This window comes from Arachis ipaensis, chromosome B10 (assembly GCF_000816755.2).
Source record: "Arachis ipaensis cultivar K30076 chromosome B10, Araip1.1, whole genome shotgun sequence".
In the NCBI taxonomy this organism is placed as follows: domain Eukaryota; kingdom Viridiplantae; phylum Streptophyta; class Magnoliopsida; order Fabales; family Fabaceae; genus Arachis; species Arachis ipaensis.
The window spans coordinates 28,010,158-28,036,391 of NC_029794.2; the positions used below are offsets into that span (position 1 = coordinate 28,010,158).

The following is a 26,234-nucleotide window of genomic DNA, read 5'->3' on the forward strand; positions in this document are numbered from 1 at the left end:
CTTATTATTAGTCTTTCTCTTTTTCTTTTAACATATATCATATTTGTGCGCTTAAAATAATGAATAACACTAAATTATGTACTGTATTTTTGTATTTTTATTGGTACGTAAGTTATTTCATGAAAATCTCTCTGGCAATTTTCGCCAATTTGCTCTGGCTTTTATTATGAAACATTTTAGGTTTTATAAATTTGTTATTTAAAAGTCCATGTGTGAAAAAAAGGTTTAAAACAAAAAAAGTGAAAACTAAAGTTGATAGATAAGAGAGGTACCTGATTATCATTAAATATTATTCCATTCTAGTTAAATTAGTTATGTTGAATGAAATAGAAGATCGAATGGTAAAGAATGAACATTCGAGATGATAATATATATTTATTGTGTAATGGCGTTATTATCAAAATAATGGTAGAATTTCGTGTTAGGTAATTTAGACGTGATGTGAACTGAGAGATTGTAAAACATTTGGTTATGATGATAGATCAGTAATCATGGACAAAAAGAAACCTAAAAAATTTTTGTATGAGATAGAAGATATTTTAGACATAAGCATTATAGGATACAATAATATCGTTTAATTTATATAACCAATTTCATTCAAAAGACAATGATAATACTAAAAACCTCGTCCGTAATGAGACACTTTCAGAAGTAGGTTTTATTAAACAATCATAACATGTAAGACCTTGTCTTTCCTTAATGGAAAACATAATTAGCTATTTGCGCATTGAAAATTGACACGAGACAAACACAGATTGCAATAGCAATTATTCTCATTGTTTTTAGCGTACATGTAGTTTTACAAACTCTATTAAAGACTAAAGAGTAATATAGGTAGTTGCACCAGTAGGAGCTGACACAAATACAGAATTTTCCATCCGCTACTAAGCACCATCATCTTCAGGGTTGTTCACCCATTCACATTCATCAATCCATTCACTGTATCTGCATTGTTCAAATGAATAGCTTCTTGAGTCAATCAAGTGGTTATGTTTGTAAGACAAAGCGAAGAAATTTTCTATAGAAATATTTAACTTACATGTCGATTGGTTCAGATAAAGCTGCAAAAGACAACAAACATTCTAAGATCATTAGCAGATTTAAAATGAGTTCAGATGATCGGTTAAAACTTCGATGTTTTCAGAAACAAACCTGTGACAGTAGTGCTAAAGCTCTCTTGGCAAATCCTGCAAGAAGCTTCTCCTATCAAGTTCTTCATATCACTGTTCAAAAGAATCCCAACAATTAATCCTCCAAGGAAATACAAAGCATGGAATCCTCTACAAACGCTAAACGAAATCGCTTACGTTCGGCATTCGACACTGCTACCGTGATTGTAGAAAGGGCAGCTAAAGACAGTGTCAAGCTTATCCATTCGCTTCTTTAGAGGTGGCTTTGCTGATGATTTTCTCTTTTCCATTGCTCAAATCCTGATTTTTACACAAAATCAAAGCTAGAAACTTCAATCAATCTCTCAAAAATTTGAATTTTTTTACAACATTATTCAAACTATCTATTAAACCACTTTTTCACTTTAGTCTATGACAACAATACTATTTTTTATTTTTTTTATTCTTTCATAATTTTATTATTATCTAACCACCAAAATTCAAGATCTTTTTTATTTCCCCTCCAAAAAGCACATTATTAAACCAAAAAGGTTGAAAATTGAAACTTGTTAATTCAATGAATCCTAGAATGCACATATTGAATCAATGATCCGAATCTAAGGGAATAGATAGCATACAGAAGTGGAAGACAAAACAAGCTCTTGCAGGCGATGAGAGAAAGAGAGCGTGGATGTGAAATGTGATTTGAGAAATTGAATGAATGAATGGAAGGAAGGAGAAGGGAGAAGTGGAATGGGTAGAAAATGGACCAAGGCAACCAGATAAGTACACCAAGTACTTGCTACACTTGAAATTCTTCTAATACTATTATGTCTTCGGTAAGTTGCTTGTAGCCTACATGAGGTGGCTGGCACACCTTATACTTTTGGGGGATGCTTCGATAAAGATGCATAAATCGTCTTTTTGTAAAGACGCTTAGGTGTCGTCATATTATTGCACGTTTTAATGAATCGATTTTTTTTAATTTTTTAACTAACCAGAATAAAACCCATTTTTTTATCAAACTGGTTCGGTTAGACTCATAAACTGTTCAACAAAATACTAGTCTAAAAATTGGTCAAACCAACGATTAACCAATGAACCGTTAGAACTGGCCAGTTTTTTAAAGATTTTTCGGTTCATTGTATCCTCCAAAACTGCGTCGTTTCATAGTTTTAAAAAAAAACAAAAAACCATAAATGGCTACCCAAGACCCACAGCCCACCCCACTCCCACTCCCTCTCCCTCGTCCCCTCCTCTCTGAAACTGAAGAAATTGAAATTGAAAGAAAAAAAATCCTAACCACCCACAGCTACCGAACACGTGGCCACCGCAACCCCCACAGCCCCGCATCGTTGTCATCGCCAAACCCTTCTCTCCCTTCTCTCTCTGTCGCCCTCTTTGTCTCTTGCCAGTCCTCGCCGTGGGTCGTCGTCACCACTTCTCTGCTCCTCGCTGTGGGTTGGCGGCACCGCTTCTCCGCCCTTCGTCATGGGTCATCGCTGCTTCTCCTTTTCTCCCCAGCGTCGTTTCTGCTTCTCCGGTCCTCGTCGTTTCTGCATCTCTTCTCCACACTGTGTCTTGCCGTCGTTGCTTCTCTTTTCCGTGTGGTTTCTCGCGGTCGCAATTTATCTCCGGCCAAAATTTTCAAATTCTCAACCCTCAGGTCTCAAGTCTCAGACTAACTCTCTCTGACTCTGTTCATCTGAAATCTGAAATTTATTATGAATATACATATGTATTATTGATGATTCTGAGTTTTGAGATATTAATTTTTGAATTTTTATTTGATTTATGTGTTGATGAGTTATAAATTCAATTGTTTAATTTATTAATTCTACTGAGATTATTTTTAAATCCAATTTGTTGTACTTGTTATTTTGGTGAATTGTTTTGCTGTTATTGATTCAAAATAAAAACATTGCCACAATTCTATCTTGTGTTGTTTATGCTAATTTATTCTGATTTTGGATTGGTGATTCTGGTTGCTGATTTTCAATCCAATCTATTGTACTTGTTATTTTGGTGAATTATTTTGCTGTTATTGATTCAAAATAAAAACATTGCCACAATTCTATCTCGTGTTGTTTATGCTGATTTATTCTGATTTTGGATTGGTGTTTGTGGTTGCTGATTTTCTGATTCTGAATTGTTGATGGTGTTATAGTGCATGCTTCATTGTATTGTGCTGGATAGCTGAAATTTTTCTAATTTTGAGATGTTTATGGTTGATTTTGACTGCTTTGCTTATGCTGGAATTTTTTATTTATACTTTTTTACTATATTTTGTTGTTGATTATTTGTGAATTTTTAATAATAAATTATGAAAAAATATATATTTCTGTTTATCTTCTTAGCCATTATTAGTACAAGAAAATTTCAAATATCAACTCAAGATATGGTCCATGGTCTAAGACTTAACATAATGGGAATCTTTTTTGCTTTGGCTCTCTATCCATATGTACTTATCATTATTATTCACTAGTCACTACAAGTACAAACCAATTTATTTCTATCTATGCAACTGTCTTTCTAACCCTACGCTCTCATTTAACTTTGCTTTTGGTTCCATTCTACCATGAAAAACATATACAGAGAGAGTGATTCACAATAACTCCACTTTTAAGTCCCAACCTTTATACAAGAAAGAAACAGCAATTATTTTGAGTTGTATCTATAAATAAAATTAAATAATCAAAGGTTATGCTTTCTTCTTTTGAAATCCACCAAGAGATGTACCCTTCTCTTTTCAACTACTAAGGCCACTTAGCACTAAATAAATTAAAGATGCAATTTCCTTCCCCTTCTGCCTTTTTGGATAGTAGTGGATACATACAATACTATACATAAATAAATAAAAGAAGCTAAGGTTGAATTGTTGAACATGAATGTAACGAACAGAGTGAAAGCTAAGTCTTGATTGATCTAGAGTTTAGTGTTTAGAAGTGAGAAGATATTTTTATAATGAATTCAAAATTACTAAACATATATATCTTGAGAGATATTCGATTTGACATAGAAGATTAAATTTGTTTGTGTTAAAACAATCACACGAGCAACTTGCCAATGCCCCGTAACTTGTTCTTAATAAAGAAGATATATATTTTAAGTAGGTTTGTTTGATTATTTTAAAAAGACAAATTTCAGTTAAATACATTTTTTAAGCATCACCCTTCATTCACTAGCTTAGCTTGCATATTTTTTGCATTTGATAGGACCAAGTATTTTTGCTACTTCATTTTCTGATTATTCTTTATTTCATCTAATGGATCAGAGCAAAGAATTATCACAACGAGTAATAGTCAGTCACTTTCAAAGGTTTTAATTAATTAATACTAATAGCTTTTAATAGAAAACTGTTATTTATTGCCCTTTGTTTCATCTTATTAGGGTGCAATGAATGTTGACTCGGAACCACTTAGTTCACAAGACAATGTAGAAGATTGCATGATGACTGGTGTGGAAGAAAATGTTAACTGCACTTGTGATTGCGGTGGCAGCAGTAGTAAGTGTGGGTCTGTGACGGCCGATGATATTATAAACTAGACCTTTGAAACATCGGATGCAGCTTATAACTTGTATATACGTTATGCGAGGTGTCTCGGGTTTGGAGTTCGCAAGGGTGATACATCACGTGGAAAAGATGGAACACAGCGTAGAAGGAGGTTTTTTTGCAGCAAGGAAGGAAAGAGAGCCGAGAAATACATATCTAGTTCGAGTAGGAAGAGAGAGCATAGAGCGCTGACTCGCACTGTTTGTGAAGCCATGCTTGTGGTGTATTTTGACACCAAAACTTCGACTTGGAGGGTTAAAAAATTAGTCGAGAAGCACAATCACGATCTTGTCCCACAATGCTTGGTACACCTAATTCCAAACCACCGAGGGTTGACTGAGGCACAAAAAGCTCAGGCGAATACCATGCATGTTCATGGTCTTCCAACCTCTAAAATAATGGGATTAATGGTAGGCTAAGCCGGTGGTTATGCCAATGTCAGGTTCACAAAGAAGGACCTAGATAATCACTTTCAAAGAACTCGTCATGCAAAGCTCATTGGTGGGGATTCCAATGCGACGATTAGCTATCAACTTAGAAAAGCCAATGTCGACCCGATGGCCATGGCAAGGTACAGTGCTACTGATGAAGGTCGGCTGGCAAATTTATTTTGGGAAGACAGCATTTACAGGTCCGATTATCAGTGCTTTGGAGATGTGCTTGCATTCGATACAACCTACCGGAAGAATAAGTACAGAAGGCTGTTGGTAATCTTCTCAGGTTGTAACCATCACTGCCAAACATTTATATTTGGCTTTGCCTTGGTAGAGGATAAACGAACAGCAACATATACGTGGTTGTTGCAAAACTTTCTAAAAGTCATGCTGAACAAGTCTCCTAGTGTTGTGGTCAGAGACGGTGATGAAGCAATGAAGGCAGCAATTTGAGAAATCTTCCCAGATGTAACTCACCGATTATGTGGTTGGCACATTCAGAAGAATGTAACGGCAAACATAAAAAACAAAAATTTTTCCAAAGACTTCAGAAGATGTTTGTATGCTCCATGGCATCCGGATGAATTTGAAGAATATTGGGAGAATATGATAAAAAAAATATGGGTTGGAGAAAAATGAATGGGTTCTAAATGAATATGAGAAGAGGAAAAGTTGGGCAAGCGCTTACTTGAGGGATAAATTATGTGCTGAATTTATAACAACATCAAGGTGTGAGGCGATAAACTTCATCAAGAGGTTTATTTGCATTCGCCAAAGTCTTCTAGAGTTAGTCAAAAATCTTGAACATGCTCTTAGAGACTATAGAAACAATGAATTAGTTTCTTAATTTAAGACACTGTATGGGGAGCCCATTCTAACTACTGAGCTAGAAACATTGGAGCTTTCTGCTACCAATTTTTACACAAGGGAGATTCTTGGAGAAGAAAAAAAGGAGATTCAAGGAGTGGTTGCATTAGATGTAATAAATGAGGAAAACATATCAACCACTGTTGTGTTAAAAGTTAAGGAGTGTGGCAGGAGGCAACATATTATGACAGAGAAAGAGAATTTTTAATGCGCTATGGAGCATTGCCAGTGGCAGCTACGTGGATGGTATTCTTAGGAGCTCAAGATGGTCCTTCTTTCCATGACACTATGAATGAAGTCTGTCGTTGGACCCAAACACTAGAAAAAAAATCTGGCTTCAAAAGATAAACAAGAGATTCTCCCATGCCAAACTTTGTTGGTGACCCTTCAGTGGTCAAGACAAAAGGAGCACCCAAGGGGAAAAAGGAGAGGGGTAAACGGAGGTGCACTAAATACAACAGTGCTGGTCATGTAAAGAATAAATGTCCTGTGAGGAATGATGGTGACGATTTTGGTGACGTACTTTATGATCGCATACGGAGCATATGGACTGTGAATGTAGTCGGTGGAGTAGCGAAGGCATTCTTTGCAGCCACATTTTTTGTGCAATGAAAAGGGTAGGTTTACAGAAGTTGTCAAATAGTCTTCTTTTGAAAAAATGGTCGAAGGATGCCAAGAAGTATCTGGATGAACGTTCTGCTGGAGGCACTACGCAAGACACAGAAAGAGAATTTTTAATGCGCTATGGTGCATTGCCAGTGGCAGCTACGTGGATGGTATTCTTAGGAGCTCAAGATGGTCCTTCTTTCCATGACACTATGAATGAAGTCTGTCGTTGGACACAAACACTAGAAAAATATCTGGCTTGAAAAGACAAACAAGAGATTCTCCCATGCCAAACTTTGTTGGTGACCCTTCAGTGGTCAAGACAAAAGGAGCACCCAAGGGGAAAAAGGAGAGGGGTAAACGGAGGTGCACTAAATACAACAGTGCTGGTCATGTAAAGAATAAATGTCCTGTGAGGAATGACGGTGACGATTTTGGTGACGTACTTTATGATCGCATACTAAGCATATGGACTGTGAATGTAGTCGGTGGAGTAGCGAAGGCATTCTTTGCAGCCACATGTTTTGTGCAATGAAAAGGGTAGGTTTACAGAAGTTGTCAGATAGTCTTCTTTTGAAAAAATGGTCGAAGGATGCCAAGAAGTATCTGGATGAACGTTCTGCTGGAGGCACTACGCAAGACAGAGAAAGAGAATTTTTAATGCGCTATGGTGCATTGCCAGTGGCAGCTACGTGGATGATATTCTTAGGAGCTCAAGATGGTCCTTCTTTCCATGAAACTATGAATGAAGTCTGTCGTTGGACCCAAACACTAGAAAAAAATCTGGCTTGAAAAGACAAACAAGAGATTCTCCCATGCCAAACTTTGTTGGTGACCCTTCAGTGGTCAAGACAAAAGGAGCACCCAAGGGGAAAAAGGAGAGGGGTAAACGGAGGTGCACTAAATACAACAGTGCTGGTCATGTAAAGAATAAATGTCCTGTGAGGAATGATGGTGACGATTTTGGTGACGTACTTTATGATCGCATACTGAGCATATGGACTGTGAATGTAGTCGGTGGAGTAGTGAAGGCATTCTTTGCAGCCACATCTTTTGTGCAATGAAAAGGGTAGGTTTACAGAAGTTGCCAGATAGTCTTCTTTTGAAAAAATGGTCGAAGCATGCCAAGAAGTATCTGGATGAACGTTCTGCTGGAGGCACTACGCAAGACAGAGAAAGAGAATTTTTAATGTGCTATGGTGCATTTCCAGTGGCAGCTACGTGGATGGTATTCTTAGGAGCTCAAGATGGTCCTTCTTTCCATGACACTATGAATGAAGTCTGTCGTTGGACCCAAACACTAAAAAAAAAATCTGGCTTAAAAAGACAAACAAGAGATTCTCCCATGCCAAACTTTGTTGGTGACCCTTCAGTGGTCAAGACAAAAGGAGCACCCAAAGGGAAAAAGGAGAAGGGTAAACGGAGGTGCACTAAATACAACAGTGCTGGTCATGTAAAGAATAAATGTCCTGTGAGGAATGACGGTGACGATTTTGGTGACGTACTTTATGATCGCATACTGAGCATATGGACTGTGAATGTAGTCGGTGGAGTAGCGAAGGCATTCTTTGCAGCCACATGTTTTGTGCAATGAAAAGGGTAGGTTTACAGAAGTTGTCAGATAGTCTTCTTTTGAAAAAATGGTCGAAGGATGCCAAGAAGTATCTGGATGAACGTTCTGCTGGAAGCACTACGCAAGACAAAGAAAGAGAATTTTTAATGCGCTATGGTGCATTGCCAGTGGCAGCTACGTGGATGGTATTCTTAGGAGCTCAAGATGGTCCTTCTTTCCATGAAACTATGAATGAAGTCTGTCGTTGGACCCAAACACTCTGGCTTGAAAAGACAAACAAGAGATTCTCCCATGCCAAACTTTGTTGGTGACCCTTCAGTGGTCAAGACAAAAGGAGCACCCAAGGGGAAAAAGGAGAGGGGTAAACGGAGGTGCACCAAATACAACAGTGCTGGTCATGTAAAGAATAAATGTCCTGTGAGGAATGACGGTGACGATTTTGGTGACGTACTTTATGATCGCATACTGAGCATATGGACTGTGAATGTAGTCGGTGGAGTAGTGAAGGCATTCTTTGCAGCCACATGTTTTGTGCAATGAAAAGGGTAGGTTTACAGAAGTTGTCAGATAGTCTTCTTTTGAAAAAATGGTCGAAGCATGCCAAGAAGTATCTGGATGAACGTTCTGCTGGAGGCACTACGCAAGACAAAGAAAGAGAATTTTTAATGCGCTATGGTGCATTGCCAGTGGCAGCTACGTGGATGGTATTCTTAGGAGCTCAAGATGGTCCTTCTTTCCATGACACTATGAATGAAGTCTGTCGTTGGACCCAAACACTAGGAAAAAAATCTGGCTTAAAAAGACAAACAAGAGATTCTCCCATGCCAAACTTTGTTGGTGACCCTTCAGTGGTCAAGACAAAAGGAGCACCCAAGGGGAAAAAGGAGAGGGGTAAACGGAGGTGCACTAAATACAACAGTGCTGGTCATGTAAAGAATAAATGTCCTGTGAGGAATGACGGTGACGATTTTGGTGACGTACTTTATGATCGCATACTGAGCATATGGACTGTGAATGTAGTCGGTGGAGTAGCGAAGGCATTCTTTGCAGCCACATGTTTTGTGCAATGAAAAGGGTAGGTTTACAGAAGTTGTCAGATAGTCTTCTTTGGAAAAAATGGTCGAAGGATGCCAAGAAGTATCTGGATGAACGTTCTGCTGGAGAAACTACGCAACACAGAGAAAGAGAATTTTTAATGCGCTATGGTGCATTGCCAGTGGCAGCTACGTGGATGGTATTCTTAGGAGCTCAAGATGGTCCTTCTTTCCATGAAACTATGAATGAAGTCTGTCGTTGGACCCAAACACTAGAAAAAAATCTGGTTTGAAAAGACAAACAAGAGATTCTCCCATGCCAAACTTTGTTGGTGACCCTTCAGTGCTCAAGACAAAAGGAGCACCCAAGGGGAAAAAGGAGAGGGGTAAACGGAGGTGCACTAAATACAACAGTGCTGGTCATGTAAAGTATAAATGTCCTGTGAGGAATGACGGTGACGATTTTGGTGACGTACTTTATGATCGCATACTGAGCATATGGACTGTGAATGTAGTCGGTGGAGTAGTGAAGGCATTTTTTGCAACCACATATTTTGTGCAATGAAAAGGGTAGGTTTACAGAAGTTGCCAGATAGTCTTCTTTTGAAAAAATGGTCGAAGCATGCCAAGAAGTATCTGGATGAACGTTCTGCTGGAGGCACTACGCAAGACAGAGAAAGAGAATTTTTAATGCGCTATGGTGCATTGCCAGTGGCAGCTACGTGGATGGTATTCTTAGGAGTTCAAGATGGTCCTTCTTTCCGTGACACTATGAATGAAGTCTGTCGTTGGACCCAAACACTATAAAAAAAATCTGGCTTAAAAAGACAAACAAGAGATTCTCCCATGCCAAACTTTGTTGGTGACCCTTCAGTGGTCAAGACAAAAGGAGCACCCAAGGGGAAAAAGGAGAGGGGTAAACGGAGGTGCACTAAATACAACAGTGCTGGTCATGTAAAGAATAAATGTCCTGTGAGGAATGACGGTGATGATTTTGGTGACGTACTTTATGATCGCATACTGAGCATATGGACTGTGAATGTAGTCGGTGGAGTAGTGAAGGCATTGTTTGCAGCCACATGTTTTGTGCAATGAAAAGGGTAGGTTTACAGAAGTTTCCAGATAGTCTTCTTTCGAAAAAATGGTCGAAGGATGCCAAGAAGTATCTGGATGAACGTTCTGCTGGAAGCACTACGCAAGACAAAGAAAGAGAATTTTTAATGCGCTATGGTGCATTGCCAGTGGCAGCTACGTGGATGGTATTCTTAGGAGCTCAAGATGGTCCTTCTTTCCATGACATTATGAATGAAGTGTGTCGTTGGACCCAAACATTAGAAAAAAATCCGGTTTGAAAAGACAAACAAGAGATTCTCCCATGCCAAACTTTGTTGGTGACCCTTCAGTGGATAAAGACAAAAGGAGGACCCAAGGGGAAAAAGGAGAGGGGTAAACGGAGGTGCACTAAATACAACAGTGCTGGTCATGTAAAGAATAAATGTCCTGTGAGGAATGACGGTGACGATTTTGCTGACGTACTTTATGATCGCATACTGAGCATATGGACTGTGAATGTAGTCGGTGGAGTATTGAAAGCATTCTTTGCAGCCACATGTTTTGTGTAATGAAAAGGGTAGGTTTACAGAAGTTGCCAGATAGTCTTCTTTTGAAAAAATGGTCGAAAGATGCCAAGAAGTATCTGGATGAACATTCTGCTGGAGGCACTACGCAAGACAGAGAAAGAGAATTTTTAATGCGCTCTGGTGCATTGCCAGTGGCAGCTACGTGGATGGTATTCTTAGGAGCTCAAGATGGTCCTTCTTTCCATGACACTATGAATGAAGTCTGTCGTTGGACCCAAACACTAGAAAAAAAATCTGGCTTGAAAAGACAAACAAGAGATTCTCCCATGCCAAACTTTGTTGGTGACCCTTCAGTGGTCAAGACAAAAGGAGCACCCAAGGGGAAAAAGGAGACGGGTAAACGGAGGTGCACTAAATACAACAGTGCTGGTCATGTAAAGAATAAATGTCCTGTGAGGAATGGCGGTGACGATTTTGGTGACGTACTTTATGATCGCATACTGAGCATATGGACTGTGAATGTAGTCGGTGGAGTAGTGAAGGCATTCTTTGCAGCCACAAGTTTTGTGCAATGAAAAGGGTAGGTTTACAGAAATTGCCAGATGGTCTTCTTTTGAAAAAATGGTCGAAGCATGCCAAGAAGTATCTGGATGAACGTTCTGCTGGAGGCACTACGCAAGACAGAGAAAGAGAATTTTTAATGCGCTTTGGTGCATTCCCAGTGGCAGCTACATGGATGGTATTCTTAGGAGCTCAAGATGGTCCTTCTTTCCATGACACTATGAATGAAGTCTGTCGTTGGACCCAAACACTAGAAAAAAAATCTGGCTTAAAAAGACAAATAAGAGATTCTCCCATGCCAAACTTTGTTGGTGACCCTTCAGTGGTCAAGACAAAAGGAGCACCCAAGGGGAAAAAGGAGACGGATAAACGGAGGTGCACTAAATACAACAGTGCTGGTCATGTAAAGAATAAATGTCCTGTGAGGAATGACGGTGACGATTTTGGTGACGTACTTTATGATCGCATACTGAGCATATGGACTGTGAATGTAGTCGGTGGAGTAGCGAAGGCATTCTTTGCAGCCACATGTTTTGTGCAATGAAAAGGGTAGGTTTACAGAAGTTGTCAGATAGTCTTCTTTTGAAAAAATGGTCGAAGGATGCCAAGAAGTATCTGGATGAACGTTCTGCTGGAGGCACTACGCAAGACAGAGAAAGAGAATTTTTAATGCGCTATGGTGCATTGCCAGTGGCAGCTACGTGGATGGTATTCTTAGGAGCTCAAGTTGGTCCTTCTTTCCATGACACTATGAATGAAGTCTGTCGTTGGACCCAAACACCAGAAAAAAATCTGGCTTGAAAAGACAAACAAGAGATTCTCCCATGCCAAACTTTGTTGGTGACCCTTCAGGGGTCAAGACAAAAGGAGCACCCAAGGGGAAAAAGGAGAGGGGTAAACGGAGGTGCACTAAATACAACAGTGCTGGTCATGTAAAGAATAAATGTCCTATGAAGAATGACGGTGACGATTTTGGTGACGTACTTTATGATCGCATACGGAGCATATGGACTGTGAATGTAGTCGGTGGAGTAGTGAAGGCATTCTTTGCAGCCACATGTTTTGTGCAATGAAAAGGGTAGGTTTACAGAAGTTGCCAGATAGTCTTCTTTTGAAAAAATGGTCGAAACATTCCAAGAAGTATCTGGATGAACGTTCTGCTGGAGGCACTACGCAAGACAGAGAAAGAGAATTTTTAATGCGCTATGGTGCATTGCTAGTGGCAGCTACCTGGATGGTATTCTTAGGAGCTCAAGATGGTCCTTCTTTCCATGACACTATGAATGAAGTCTGTCGTTGGACCCAAACACTAGAAAAAAAATCTGGCTTGAAAAGACAAACAAGAGATTCTCCCATGCCAAACTTTGTTGGTGACCCTTCAGTGGTCAAGACAAAAGGAGCACCCAAGGGGAAAAAGGAGTGGGGTAAACGGAGGTGCACTAAATACAACAGTGCTGGTCATGTAAAGAATAAATGTCCTGTGAGGAATGACGGTGACGATTTTGGTGACGTACTTTATGATCGCATACTGAGCATATGGACTGTGAATGTAGTCGGTGGGGTAGTGAAGGCATTCTTTGCAGCCACATGTTTTGTGCAATGAAAAGGGTAGGTTTACAGAAGTTGTCAGATAGTCTTCTTTTGAAAAAATGGTCGAAGCATGCCTAGAAGTATCTGGATGAACGTTCTACTGGAGGCACTACGCAAGACAGAGAAAGAGAATTTTTAATGCGCTATGGTGCATTGCCAGTGGCAGCTACGTGGATGGTATTCTTAGGAGCTCAAGATGGTCCTTCTTTCCATGACACTATGAATGAAGTCTGTCGTTGGACCCAAACACTAGAAAAAAATCTGGCTTGAAAAGACAAACAAGAGATTCTCCCATGCCAAACTTTGTTGGTGACCCTTCAGTGGTCAAGACAAAAGGAGCACCCAAGGGGAAAAAGGAGAGGGGTAAACGGAGGTGCACTAAATACAACAGTGCTGGTCATGTAAAGAATAAATGTCCTGTGAGGAATGACGGTGATGATTTTGGTGACGTACTTTATGATCGCATACTGAGCATATGGACTGTGAATGTAGTCGGTGGAGTAGTGAAGGCATTCTTTGCAGCCACATGTTTTGTGCAATGAAAAGGGTAGGTTTACAGAAGTTGCCAGATAGTCTTCTTTTGAAAAAATGGTCGAAGGATGCCAAGAAGTATCTGGATGAACGTTCTGCTGGAGGCACTACGCAAGACAAAGAAAGAGAATTTTTAATGCGCTATGGTGCATTGCCAGTGGCAGCTACGTGGATGGTATTCTTAGGAGCTCAAGATGGTCCTTCTTTCCATGACATTATGAATGAAGTGTGTCGTTGGACCCAAACACTAGAAAAAAATCTGGTTTGAAAAGACAAACAAGAGATTCTCCCATGCCAAACTTTGTTGGTGACCCTTCAGTGGATAAAGACAAAAGGAGCACCCAACGGGAAAAAGGAGAGGGGTAAACGGAGGTGCACTAAATACAACAGTGCTAGTCATGTAAAGAATAAATGTCCTGTGAGGAATGACGGTGACGATTTTGGTGACGTACTTTATGATCGCATACTGAGCATATGGACTGTGAATGTAGTCGGTGAAGTAGTGAAGGCATTCTTTGCAGCCACATGTTTTGTGCAATGAAAAGGGTAGGTTTACAGAAGTTGCCAGATAGTCTTCTTTTGAAAAAATGGTCAAAGCATGCCAAGAAGTATCTGGATGAACGTTCTGCTGGAGGCACTACGCAAGACAGAGAAAGAGAATTTTTAATGCGCTATGGAGCATTGCCAGTGGCAGCTTCGTGGATGGTATTCTTAGGAGCTCAAGATGGTCCTTCTTTCCATGACACTATGAATGAAGTCTGTCGTTGGACCCAAACACTATAAAAAAATCTGGCTTAAAAAGACAAACAAGAGATTCTCCCATGCCAAACTTTGTTGGTGACCCTTCAGTGGTCAAGACAAAAGGAGCACCCAAGGGGAAAAAGGAGAGGGGTAAACGGAGGTGCACTAAATACAACAGTGCTGGTCATGTAAAGAATAAATGTCCTGTGAGGAATGACGGTGACGATTTTGGTGACGTACTTTATGATCGCATACTGAGCATATGGACTGTGAATGTAGTCGGTGGAGTAGTGAAGTCATTCTTTACAGCCACATGTTTTGTGCAATGGAAAGGGTAGGTTTACAGAAGTTGCCAGATAGTCTTCTTTTGAAAAAATGGTCGAAGCATGCCAAGAAGTATCTGGATGAACGTTCTGCTGGAGGCACTACGCAAGACAGAGAAAGAGAATTTTTAATGCGCTATGGTGCATTGCCAGTGGCAGCTACGTGGATGGTATTCTTAGGAGCTCAAGATGGTCCTTCTTTCCATGACACTATGAATGAAGTCTGTCGTTGGACCCAAACACCAGAAAAAAATCTGTCTTGAAAAGACAAACAAGAGATTCTCCCATGCCAAACTTTGTTGGTGACCCTTCAGGGGTCAAGACAAAAGGAGCACCCAAGGGGAAAAAGGAGAGGGGTAAACGGAGGTGCACTAAATACAACAGTGCTGGTCATGTAAAGAATAAATGTCCTATGAGGAATGACGGTGACGATTTTGGTGACGTACTTTATGATCGCATACGGAGCATATGGACTGTGAATGTAGTCGGTGGAGTAGTGAAGGCATTCTTTGCAGCCACATGTTTTGTGCAATGAAAAGGGTAGGTTTACAGAAGTTGCCAGATAGTCTTCTTTTGAAAAAATGGTCGAAGCATTCCAAGAAGTATCTGGAAGAACGTTCTGCTGGAGGCACTACGCAAGACAGAGAAAGAGAATTTTTAATGCGCTATGGTGCATTGCTAGTGGCAGCTACGTGGATGGTATTCTTAGGAGCTCAAGATGGTCCTTCTTTCCATGACACTATGAATGAAGTCTGTCGTTGGACCCAAACACTAGAAAAAAAATCTGGCTTGAAAAGACAAACAAGAGATTCTCCCATGCCAAACTTTGTTGGTGACCCTTCAGTGGTCAAGACAAAAGGAGCACCCAAGGGGAAAAAGGAGAGGGGTAAACGGAGGTGCACTAAATACAACAGTGCTGGTCATGTAAAGAATAAATGTCCTGTGAGGAATGACGGTGACGATTTTGGTGACGTACTTTATGATCGCATACGGAGCATATGGACTGTGAATGTAGTCGGTGGGGTAGTGAAGGCATTCTTTGCAGCCACATGTTTTGTGCAATGAAAAGGGTAGGTTTACAGAAGTTGTCAGATAGTCTTCTTTTGAAAAAATGGTCGAAGCATGCCTAGAAGTATCTGGATGAACGTTCTGCTGGAGGCACTACGCAAGACAGAGAAAGAGAATTTTTAATGCGCTATGGTGCATTGCTAGTGGTAGCTACGTGGATGGTATTCTTAGGAGCTCAAGATGGTCTTTCTTTCCATGACACTATGAATGAAGTCTGTCGTTGGACCCAAACACTAGAAAAAAAATCTGGCTTGAAAAGACAAACAAGAGATTCTCCCATGCCAAACTTTGTTGGTGACCCTTCAGTGGTCAAGACAAAAGGAGCACCCAAGGGGAAAAAGGAGAGGGGTAAACAGAGGTGCACTAAATACAACAGTGCTGGTCATGTAAAGAATAAATGTCCTGTGAGGAATGACGGTGACGATTTTGGTGACGTACTTTATGATCGCATACTGAGCATATGGACTGTGAATGTAGTCGGTGGAGTAGTGAAGGCATTCTTTGCAGCCACATGTTTTGTGCAATGAAAAGGGTAGGTTTATAGAAGTTGCCAGATAGTCTTCTTTTGAAAAAATGGTCGAAGGATGCCAAGAAGTATCTGGATGAACGTTCTGCTGGAGGCACTACGCAAGATAGAGAAAGAGAATTTTTAATGCGCTATGGTGCATTGCCAGTGGCAGCTACGTGGATGGTATTCTTAGGAGCTCAAGATGGCCCTTCTTTCCATGACACTATGAATGAAGTCTGTCGTTGGACCCAAACACTAGAAAAAAATCTGGTTTGAAAAGACAAACAAGAGATTCTCCCATGCCAAACTTTGTTGGTGACCCTTCAGTGGTCAAGACAAAAGGAGCACCCAAGGGGAAAAAGGAGAGGGATAAACGGAGGTGCACTAAATGCAACAATGCTGGTCATGTAAAGGATAAATGTCCTGTGAGGAATGACGGTGACGATTTGGGTGATAAGACTAGTAGTGGCTCGCAAGCTAGCTTTGGTATCGAAGAGGTCAGTAAGATACAATATTGCATTGGTGGTTACTTGAATTAAAATAAACTGGTAACCTTTATATTGTAGTTATACTTGATAGCAATTTTGACTCCATGTATTACTTTTTTTATAGGAGCTTCCCAAGGACCCTGTGGTTTCTCAAGAGACATTAGCAATGTCAAATACAGAAGTAAATGCATCTGTGCAACAAGCATTTGGGCTAGGTGATTCAGAATTGATTAACGGCAATGAGACTCCGATCCCACTGTATGGAAGTCATCAGTGGCTATTACAGGTATAAATAATAAGAGATGAATAATTGCATTGTTGAAACTTATTGTTTTGGTAAGTTTTAAACTATTTGAAATCACATTATGATTCGCTGAAGTCCTTTTTATTTCTCTCAAATTTGTTTGTGCTGTGGAGAACATGTTGTACAACAAGGACATTATTCGAAGTTCAATGGGATGCAGTAGCATGTACTTGTATATACTCATGAGAGTATAGTTTAAGATGTTAGTTAAATTCTTGGATTTCAAATAGTAATGCTTTGATGTTGATATAAATATTTTATAATTAAATTTTTAGATATTTATCATAACTTGTCATCGTTACACTCGGGTGAAATGTGCATAAGGATTCAATAGTTTTGATTTATATAGTTAAATTATTGTTGATTCTTATTCATGCTAAAATTCAAAAGGGTCTCTTGTTGGTTCTTATTCATGCTAAAATGCATGCTAAAATTCTGTTTAATTTACGAAATGCATGGAAAATTTATTTTAACTGTAATATACCTTCCATGGTTGATGTCTCGACAGTATCAATCTGTCTTAAAGGAAAAGACAATTTAGAACCTGTATTCTCTTCCTGAGAAAAAGAGATTATTGGAGCAACAAATGATAAATGCATATATTTTTTTTGTCTGAGTAATATATTAGGGAATAGGATGATACTATCTTATTGCATCGTTCCTGGGCTTGCAAGCTGAATTTGTTGCATTAGATGTTATACTATTAAACTATGGCATTAAGGCAGTCAATAGTAGCTGATATCGGTTTAGTTACTCTAGTAATAGAGTGAGTTAGTGAGATACTTAAGAGAGCCATAGCAAAATGCACCTTTCTTCATCTCAGCAGAAGTTGCCGATGCTTTGGATGCAAGGTAAATATTAAAGATTGCACTCATGTATGATTTCCTCTATTTTGATGTTAATTTTCAAGTTTTTCATTTTCAGCAAAAATGATGACTACAAAGAGATAACTGTTCCAGCGGGTAAAACTTATGAGGTATATTTACAAGTCTTGGATAACGACATGTAAGTTCTCATCTTAAATTTTCCTCCATACAACTCTAGGGAGACTTCTGCACATTGATGGGTGGAAGCTATAAGCTGATATAGGACAACACGTACTCAACCTTTTTTAAAAGTGCTCTGCTAGGGAACCAAGAGGGGTTCAGCCAAATTTCTGCCAACTTTTTAATGGGTTGGACTTCGAAGTTCATCTTAATAAAAATAAGTTAATATACATAGATTTTTCTTCTCTTAAGAATTAGAATGTTTCTTTTTCATACTAAATGGATGTTCTTTTATACATTTTTCAAATTTTTTGTATTGCAAATGTGAATATCTCTATTTCTTTAAGAATTTCATAATTTTTTTTAAATTCTATAGATATAAAATATAACTGGATATTTCTTTTGTTAAGTATTAGGATGTTTTTTTATATTAAATAATTTTTTTTATATTTCTGTAATTGTTCAAGAACAACTCGTGCTCCACCACTCCTTCCTTAAACAATTTCTAAAGCTGAACCAAGTGCAAGGCAGAGACCGATTGGATGTGATGGAATCTACGCCTCTGGTCCTTTTCTACGCTACGATCTACGCCTCTGGAGCAACACATGATGAAATAGATTTTGAGTTTCTAGGGAACGTGAGTGGTGAGCCATACATTCTCCATACGAATGTGTTCAGTCAAGGTAAGGAGAGAGCAACAGTTCTATCTTTCGTTTGATCCCACAACAAATTTCCACACTTATTCTATCATTTGGAAGCCCCACCACATCACGTAAGAACAACGTTACCCTCCTTTAAGATTCTGTGAGTACCTGTTGCTGTATGAGATCTCTAAGGCATACATACCAAATGTAGAGAAAGTTAGAGAAAAGCTGGAATTCCAATTTTTCACAGTGAAGATGCGATGAGTTGGATTTTTCCGACGATAGGAATTGACCGCACTGACGCTAATGAGGAGAGAGAGAGGGGTTTGTGTGTGTGGTTGTTGAAAGTGGGTAGGTTAATGTGGGAGAGAAGAGGAAGGTTTTATAGGCTTTAATTAGGTTTACTTAATCTGTTTTAAATTTTTTAAATTTTGAGTTTAAAAATTTTTAAATTAATTATTAATAATTATAATTAATTGAGTTGTTCACTTTTTGGCTGATTAGACACTTGGTTCCCCATACTTTTCCTTTTTAAAAAGGTATGCAAATTTTGCTTCACTCATTTCATGCTGTTACACTTTGAAAAATGGTATATTTAAACTTACGATTTGACAGATTGTTGCAGGACAGCTGGCTCATTGAATTTATACTTAGAAAATTGAATGTTTCTAAAGGAAAGTGTTTCACCGAAGTTCTTGTCGAATAAAAAATTCTCAAGGTAATTTAACACATTGTTAATGACACTCTTACGCTCTGTCATCAATGTACACTTTTTGAAAGAGTCCAGATATCTCACGGTCTCGTGAAGTAAATTAACCAATATAAGAAACCAATGGCTATTGAGGTAAACTGGCACAAAAATCTACAATAGTCAGAAAATAACCTTAACTAAAAACAGCCATAAAATATTATTATACGAATTAATTGAAAGTTCAATAAAATTAACGAACCTGGTGTAAACTGGCAAGGTCTCAAAATAAGTTATCCTTGATGTATTTCATTGTGCTGACACAGTTCTGTTTTGGGTTTAAAACAATTTGCTACAATGAATATTGAGCTAAGTGAGGAATCTTATTATGTTTCTAGTCTATCTGGGAAAATATATTAATTTTGAAGACTAAATTTTGAACTGTCAATAAACTTACAGAAAATATCGGTGGCAGAAACCATTGGTTGCCATATTTGTTTTCTTTTGGCCCAAAATGCCCTTTGGTGAGCATCGAACAAACTAAGGTAAGGACCTATGAGTACAAACAATCATGGTTATTCTGCACCAATCCAAATTTGATAATTTTACAAGAATAATAAATAAATAATGCAAAACTAATTCTTACATCACCAATTATTGGCTTGCCAGGCATTATGGTCAGAAGAGTCTTACGTGTGCCATTACAATGATCGTTTGGAACAAGCACTTCCCTAAAATCATAAAATCAGAATATTATACTATAGTTGTAGAAAAGGTTATAAAAAAAATTATATGACAAATTAGCAATAAAATGAGAAATAAGTTAATTTTACTTACTCTGAATCCAAATTGTTTCCAAAGATGTAAGCAGCAATGGCCAATTCTTTATCAAAAAATTTCATCTCTTTAGTTGGCCGAAATAAAAGGTCCAAACACTATAAAAATAATGACAACAAAAAAAGTTCAGTACTCATTCATTTTGATCAACACAAAGTTCGAAAAAAATGCAATTATAAAAATAATATAAATATTTTATAAGTTGGATTTTATCGTTTTCAGATCTAACAAAAACATGGCAAGTGTTTTAAATAGTAGTAAAAATATTTATAAGTTACTAACTAAATCCACACTTACATCGATAATATAAATACTAAAGTTGCATTTGTATAAAATATGATTTTTTTTTTTATCAACTTAATTACTAAGCATCTTTACATGTCATTTGTTTAATCTTCCTTCTATTTTAAAAAGTTGGACTATGTCCCTACACATTAGTATACAAGATATAGATTTGTGAATATGTCTATTTCATAACCGAGGATGGAAAAGCACAATATTATAACGTTAATTATTTACTCAAAGTATACACACAAAATAAGCCAGATATTTTTTTGCGTATTAAAAATAAAAAATTTTTCATCTACGAACGTTATCCAAAAAGTTAAGTACTCATACGTGGCATGTCATCCCCGTCTATTTTTGGATTGTAGTTGTTGTAGTAAAGCCATGGACGCCTGGAAGAAGTTTCTCCGCAAATTGTAATTCTTTCTACAACTCCAAAAAATATGATAATTATTTTAGGCACTGTGACTTATTTGTCCATAATATCCTCTTAATTGATCAGCTTTCCACGACATCAACAAATCAAATTCTCATATCAGCAATTGAAATTTAGCTCCCTAGTATTAATTAAGATTCTAATTAACCTTCCAATGTCACTAACAGGCACAATATGATGACCAAAAAAAGAAACTGGTACTCACTAGCCTAAAGCCCTCAACAGTGAAGCTCAGACCTCATATCTAGTGAAAAAGAGAGAAGTTGAGGAACATATTGTATTTTATGACTTAACATTAATATTATAATATGTGAGAATACTAAAAAGTTCTTCACCCCTAAATTGAAACAGTGGCAAATCCAATGGTTAAATGATGCTGTACTTTGTGAACTATAACATCATCTATTGTGTATTATTTTGATCAAATGCTATCTTAGTAGTATTTAATAGTTGTTATTTAAAAATAAAAATATAAAACCTTAACTACGGAGATCGGTAATCCACGCTTTCTTCCCTTGTACCTCCAAGTACTCTTTCTTCCCTTGTCACCCAAACACATTAAGGGATTGGAATCAAGTATTTCTTTCAAAGGGTCCGACGGCGGAGTAACAACTGGAGCAGTATTCGAAAGCTTTATGCGTTTCAAAGTGTCTGATGGCAGTGTAACAACTGGAGCAGTATTCAAAACCTTTACACCGCCACTCCCACTTTTTGGTGAGGAACCAACCATTTTCACAATCTCTGGGAGAACTGCTGCTATCCCTTGCACAACAGCTTCGCAAATCATCGTCGACAGTGCCTCGGCAACACCCTTTCCAAGCTACAAGATGCCATAAAATAAGACGTGTTACTTGTATAATAAGGTAACAACACAGCAAATATAAACATCACAAAAGATAACTAAAGACATGTTAAATAGAGTATGCCAAGAAAGTAATGCATCTTCGGGTATTGTAACCCAAAAATAGATTATCTTCTTATCCAAGGCGGAGAAGCCCATGTTCGATTCTCCCTTAAAAGTTACAGAGCCATCTAGTGTGTACTGCTCAAGCCAAATAAATTTCAGTATTTATATTAAACTAAAAAAACTACTAAATAGAGTTTACAAAAGACTAATAATCTGAAGTTTCATTTAACAAAAACAAGCTTGATTACCTTACTCATATTCTCTGCTCCTCTGATCTACGGTGATTGGAAAAAGAGTGTTAGGTTTAAACTTCATGTAAACACTGTTATTAATAGAGATAACTAATAAAGATAATGAAAAAATTTATTTTTATTTATAAAAATATCCTAATAAATCAGAAAGATATTATAATTTTCCAACTAATATTCAAATTAAATCCAATTTTTTGTAAAGATATCATAATAAATAACTAAGATATTTTATTTTTTCATTTGATAATCATATTTAAATTTAAATTCAATCTAGTATTTTCTTTTTATAAATATGTCTTACAAAATAATTAGGTTAATCCAATGTACGATTTTGTAATCAAATCAAAGATCTGAAATTTAAATTCTAGTTTACCTTTTGTTGCGGGATCGAGTTGAAAGGCCGGCCGACAGATCCTTCCTCAATTCCATCGCTCCCTTCTTTCTCCTTCGATTAAAGTCCGGTCTTTCTGTCGGTGAAAAGAACTATCAAAGCTCCCTTACTTCTTCTTCTTTCTGATCCCGGGGCATAACTGCTATTTCACCGCCTAGCCTTAGTGACCTCATGGTTTTCTCTGAGCCACTGTTCTCTGAAATTGTTCCAGGTGCCATCTGGGCCTGAGATGTTCTCATTTTTTAATGCGTATAGCGGCTATAACCAAATTAAGATGAACCCCGTGAATGCGAAAAAGAGTGAATGAAAACGGTGATGGTAAAGTAAGTTGGGTTTTGAGAGATGTGGAAAGTGAGTAGAGGGAGAAGAAGAGAGAAGCATGAAATACAGAAATGAGTGAAATAAAAGATAGAAAATTAGGGTTTCTTCCAACTCAACAGACTTGTTTTAATAACTCTTTTGAGTATTTTTTTTAAATTAAATCTTACAAAATTTTTTAATACAATGATAAAAATGGACACAAGCTCTAATTAACTTCAGTCATGCATTAGAGAAGTAAAAATCTATCTACCTCTACTATTTGAATAGTTATATTTTGAATACGTATTGATATCATTAACGTATAATGTAGAAAATGTACAATAAATAAAAAACATAATTTTAGAAACCAAGAGTGAAGCTATTATTATTTTTTAAAAGATATTAATACTATAACCATTAATAAACTCTCATATTTTTTATTTTTATTCGTATTTTTTATATATATTAATTTTTTTTGTCAAAAAACAAATATGTGGAATGGTTATTTTTTCATTTTTTTCTTTTAAACATATTTTTCTTTAATTTTCTATCTTATTGATGAGACAAATATATCTTTAGAGTATCACTGAAATGGTCTTGTCTAGACTGGTATCCATCATAGATCAACGAAGATCTAGTCGCATCCTACAACGATACCGATCCTTTTATAGTGGGGATCTTATCCGATCCGATGACAGCGCGAATCGAATAATAGTCGCGATTGTCTTTGTGAGCGCTTATGTTAGAGACCGTGAATTTCATATTTGATTTAATTGCAAAGAGAGAAAAGATTAATGTAGTTGATTATACGGAGTATATATCTTTTTGAAAGGATCTTCATGCAATTACTCTTAGCAAGACAGAGATGGCATAGTCTAGAACTCTTTTGTTTTAATCTTTTCTTACTTTGACTTTATATTATGTCATAAAAAATATCTTAATTTTCCTTTAGTGCCACATTAAGTTCACATTAATAAATAAGTTCACATTATAGTTCAAAATTCATCCCAAAGATCCTAACCTTAAATTATTAAATTGTTAACGAACCAAGATCGAATTGGGTAACACTCTGTCTTGACTCATATACAAATCTATAAACGAATCAAATTCATGCTGTATTAATACTAAATTAAAGTTGCATTAAATTGCTAGTATTTTAATTTATACTTGTTCCTGATTAAAAGTATTATCTAAATTCTTTTAACACTATAGTATTGTATCATAAGTAGCCTAAATAATAACATTAAGCAAAAAAGTAATAAATTAAAATTAATTTTCTTCTACTACTTGAATTAATAGTTAGTGCAACAATTTTTTTCCTTTCATAAATTCAAAAACTATTTCAAGAAACCTTTTTACTTAAATAAAAATATTTTATAATATATTATTAATATGTTTTAAAATAATATAATATTATAACTATTTATAATATCTCAGATTTTTTATCTTTAATTTTTATAACTAGTAACCATTTTGTGTAAGTACACAAATATATCCTTAACTTATTCTTTCATTTATTTCTTTTCTATAAACATATTATAATTGTTAATTTTCTATCGTACTCAAGAAGATGGTCTGAATTCACGTGATTTTTGTACATTCAGTCTAGTCAGACTATTTTTCTTAGTTGTAATTGCAAAAATAATTTTAATGTATAAATATCTAAGGTCTAGAATTCAATACTATAGAGTTTATTTAAATAACTGAATTCTAATATTAGGATTTGATTAGTTTAATCTCCAAAGAAATGTTTTAATGTAATACTAGTTATACTACACATACATTATACTAGTTATACTACAATTATACTTAATTATTTGTTCTTAGACTAAAGAATCAGATTATTATATCATTAATTAATAATTTATTCTCTAATTTTAAAAGCATTATGGTTAAATGAATATACTCTAATTACGGAAATTAATATAATAAACTAAAAGTTTTTTTTTTGAATTTTGAGAATAGAACAATCTTTTAAAATTAATTTAAGGTGTTTAAATCTCATAATTGGTTTGTTTTAGATAGTTATATTAAGTTATGTTAATATTTTGTTTCCTAATGTGTTGGATAATATTTTATCTTGATATTCTTTATTGTAATCGATAATTTTTTTTTAATCTTAAATAATATTATACTTACGAAAAGAGCGTGAATTTCAAATTAATTAATGATAACATCTTATATGATTATATTATTAAGAGAAAGATAATATTCTCATTTATTACTATTATACCTTTTCTAAATTATACAAATAGAATTTTACAAACTATTTGTTTTTAAATTATAAAATCAAATTATTGTATTATTAATTAATATTTTTTCTATTAATATAAACATTATGCAATTATTTTATGAAAGTTAGTTAAAAAATTTTCACCGAAAATATCTCCATAGAAAAGTTAGCAACTTTGTAAATCTTTGCATAATAAGATCATTGGAGTCTACGATTATGCATTGACTTTAAGTCATCAAAAACAGTGAGAAGGAGCCAATGACTTTTTATACCAAATTAGAAGATACATCGAAAAAATATTTATGAAAATGGTCCCAGTTCCAAAAGTATTTATTTCCACTTCCTTAATTATTATATAAATTAAAAAATAAAATCTCTCAAAATACCACTATTTTTGGCAAAAAGAAGTTAATGTCACTTAAATAAGTATAAAAGAGCTATAATGATTTTTGCCAAATTTAAGAGAAAACCTATATAAATTGCCATTAGAAAAAGAAATTTCAGCTACTACAGTATATACATACCAAATGAAAGTGGCAGCCCAAAATACAGAACTAAGTGAAAAAAATGACATCATCTAGTACGCGTTATCCTGATTTACATTTACTATCAATATAACAACAGATGACAGGTGTATATTACAAAGATGTTCTTAGTACAAGAATTACTGCATTCCTATATTATCATTGGAATACAAAAACATTCTAATATATTTATAGATATACAAAAGATATTTGATGAATGGCTAGGAGAAGAATCGTTACTATCATCATCTATGAGTTTAACACCATTGATTTTAAGGGCATTAACAATAGCCCAAACCAAAGGTTTGGCTCTTAAATCCCTACTACTCTATTTTCTTAGTTACATTGACATAAATTCCTCTTCCTTGTCCATCCTTAAGTCCCTCAACTTTGAAGAGACAAACTTTGGTCTCCGAAGCCTTTTATGCTTCAAAATTTCTAACCCATTTCTAGCTTCCTTAGATAAACGCCTTCTCCCTTCCACCTGTTAGATTGTTCATCATTTCATACTCACATTAGTAGGTAAAATTAGGATGAAGTTGACCACACAAAAGATAGCAGAATATCACAATACTGTGAAACTTGACATACACGTAGAATTAACAATAAACAGACTAAAGCACAAGCTCAAAGAGCATCACTAAAACTTCAAATCAACTTGCAAACAGTCAGGCAAGACATTGGCTACAAATTCTTCAAAAATAGAATGAAAGATTGTCAATCCACAGCACCGTTTTTATGCACTAGCTAACTCCAGCAGGGAAAGTATTTTGAAAGGAATAAACTTTCAACCCAAGCAAACTAAAAAAATTCTGGGCCAAAAACAAACATGATCTTATTTGTTTGGCTTGTTACTACACCATTTAGAAGTCAACGACTAGA

At 36.4% G+C, this 26,234-nt stretch overlaps 1 protein-coding gene and 2 long non-coding RNA genes across 3 annotated transcripts; 1 reads left to right on the forward strand and 2 right to left on the reverse strand.

The window, feature by feature from the left end:
• On the reverse strand, positions 1 to 18,651 carry LOC110267959. The gene is made up of 3 exons (XR_002355945.1): positions 18,439 to 18,651; positions 5,391 to 5,395; positions 1 to 12 (listed from the first exon to the last, which is right to left on the reverse strand). It is a non-coding gene; the product is annotated as an uncharacterized LOC110267959 (long non-coding RNA).
• LOC107624203 (transcription elongation factor 1 homolog) lies at positions 564 to 1,456 on the reverse strand. The gene is made up of 4 exons (XM_016326686.2): positions 1,308 to 1,456; positions 1,153 to 1,223; positions 1,040 to 1,061; positions 564 to 945 (listed from the first exon to the last, which is right to left on the reverse strand). Exons 1-4 carry the CDS (start codon positions 1,418 to 1,420, stop codon positions 885 to 887), a joined length of 267 nt encoding a protein of 88 aa, XP_016182172.1. The 5' UTR covers positions 1,421 to 1,456; the 3' UTR covers positions 564 to 884.
• On the forward strand, positions 16,816 to 26,234 carry LOC110267958. The gene is made up of 3 exons (XR_002355944.1): positions 16,816 to 17,072; positions 25,147 to 25,154; positions 26,223 to 26,234. It is a non-coding gene; the product is annotated as an uncharacterized LOC110267958 (long non-coding RNA).

Bases quoted from the DNA above. Each gene is read 5' to 3' on its own strand.
- LOC107624203 (XM_016326686.2), bottom strand. From the start codon at position 1,420: ATGGAAAAGAGAAAATCATCAGCAAAGCCACCTCTAAAGAAGCGAATG. The intron at 1,062-1,152 runs GTTTGTTTCTGA...TGTCTTTTGCAG, and splicing joins CTTTAGCACTACTGTCACAG to CTTTATCTGAACCAATCGAC. The intron at 946-1,039 runs GTAAGTTAAATA...TGAACAATGCAG, and splicing joins TTATCTGAACCAATCGACAT to ATACAGTGAATGGATTGATG.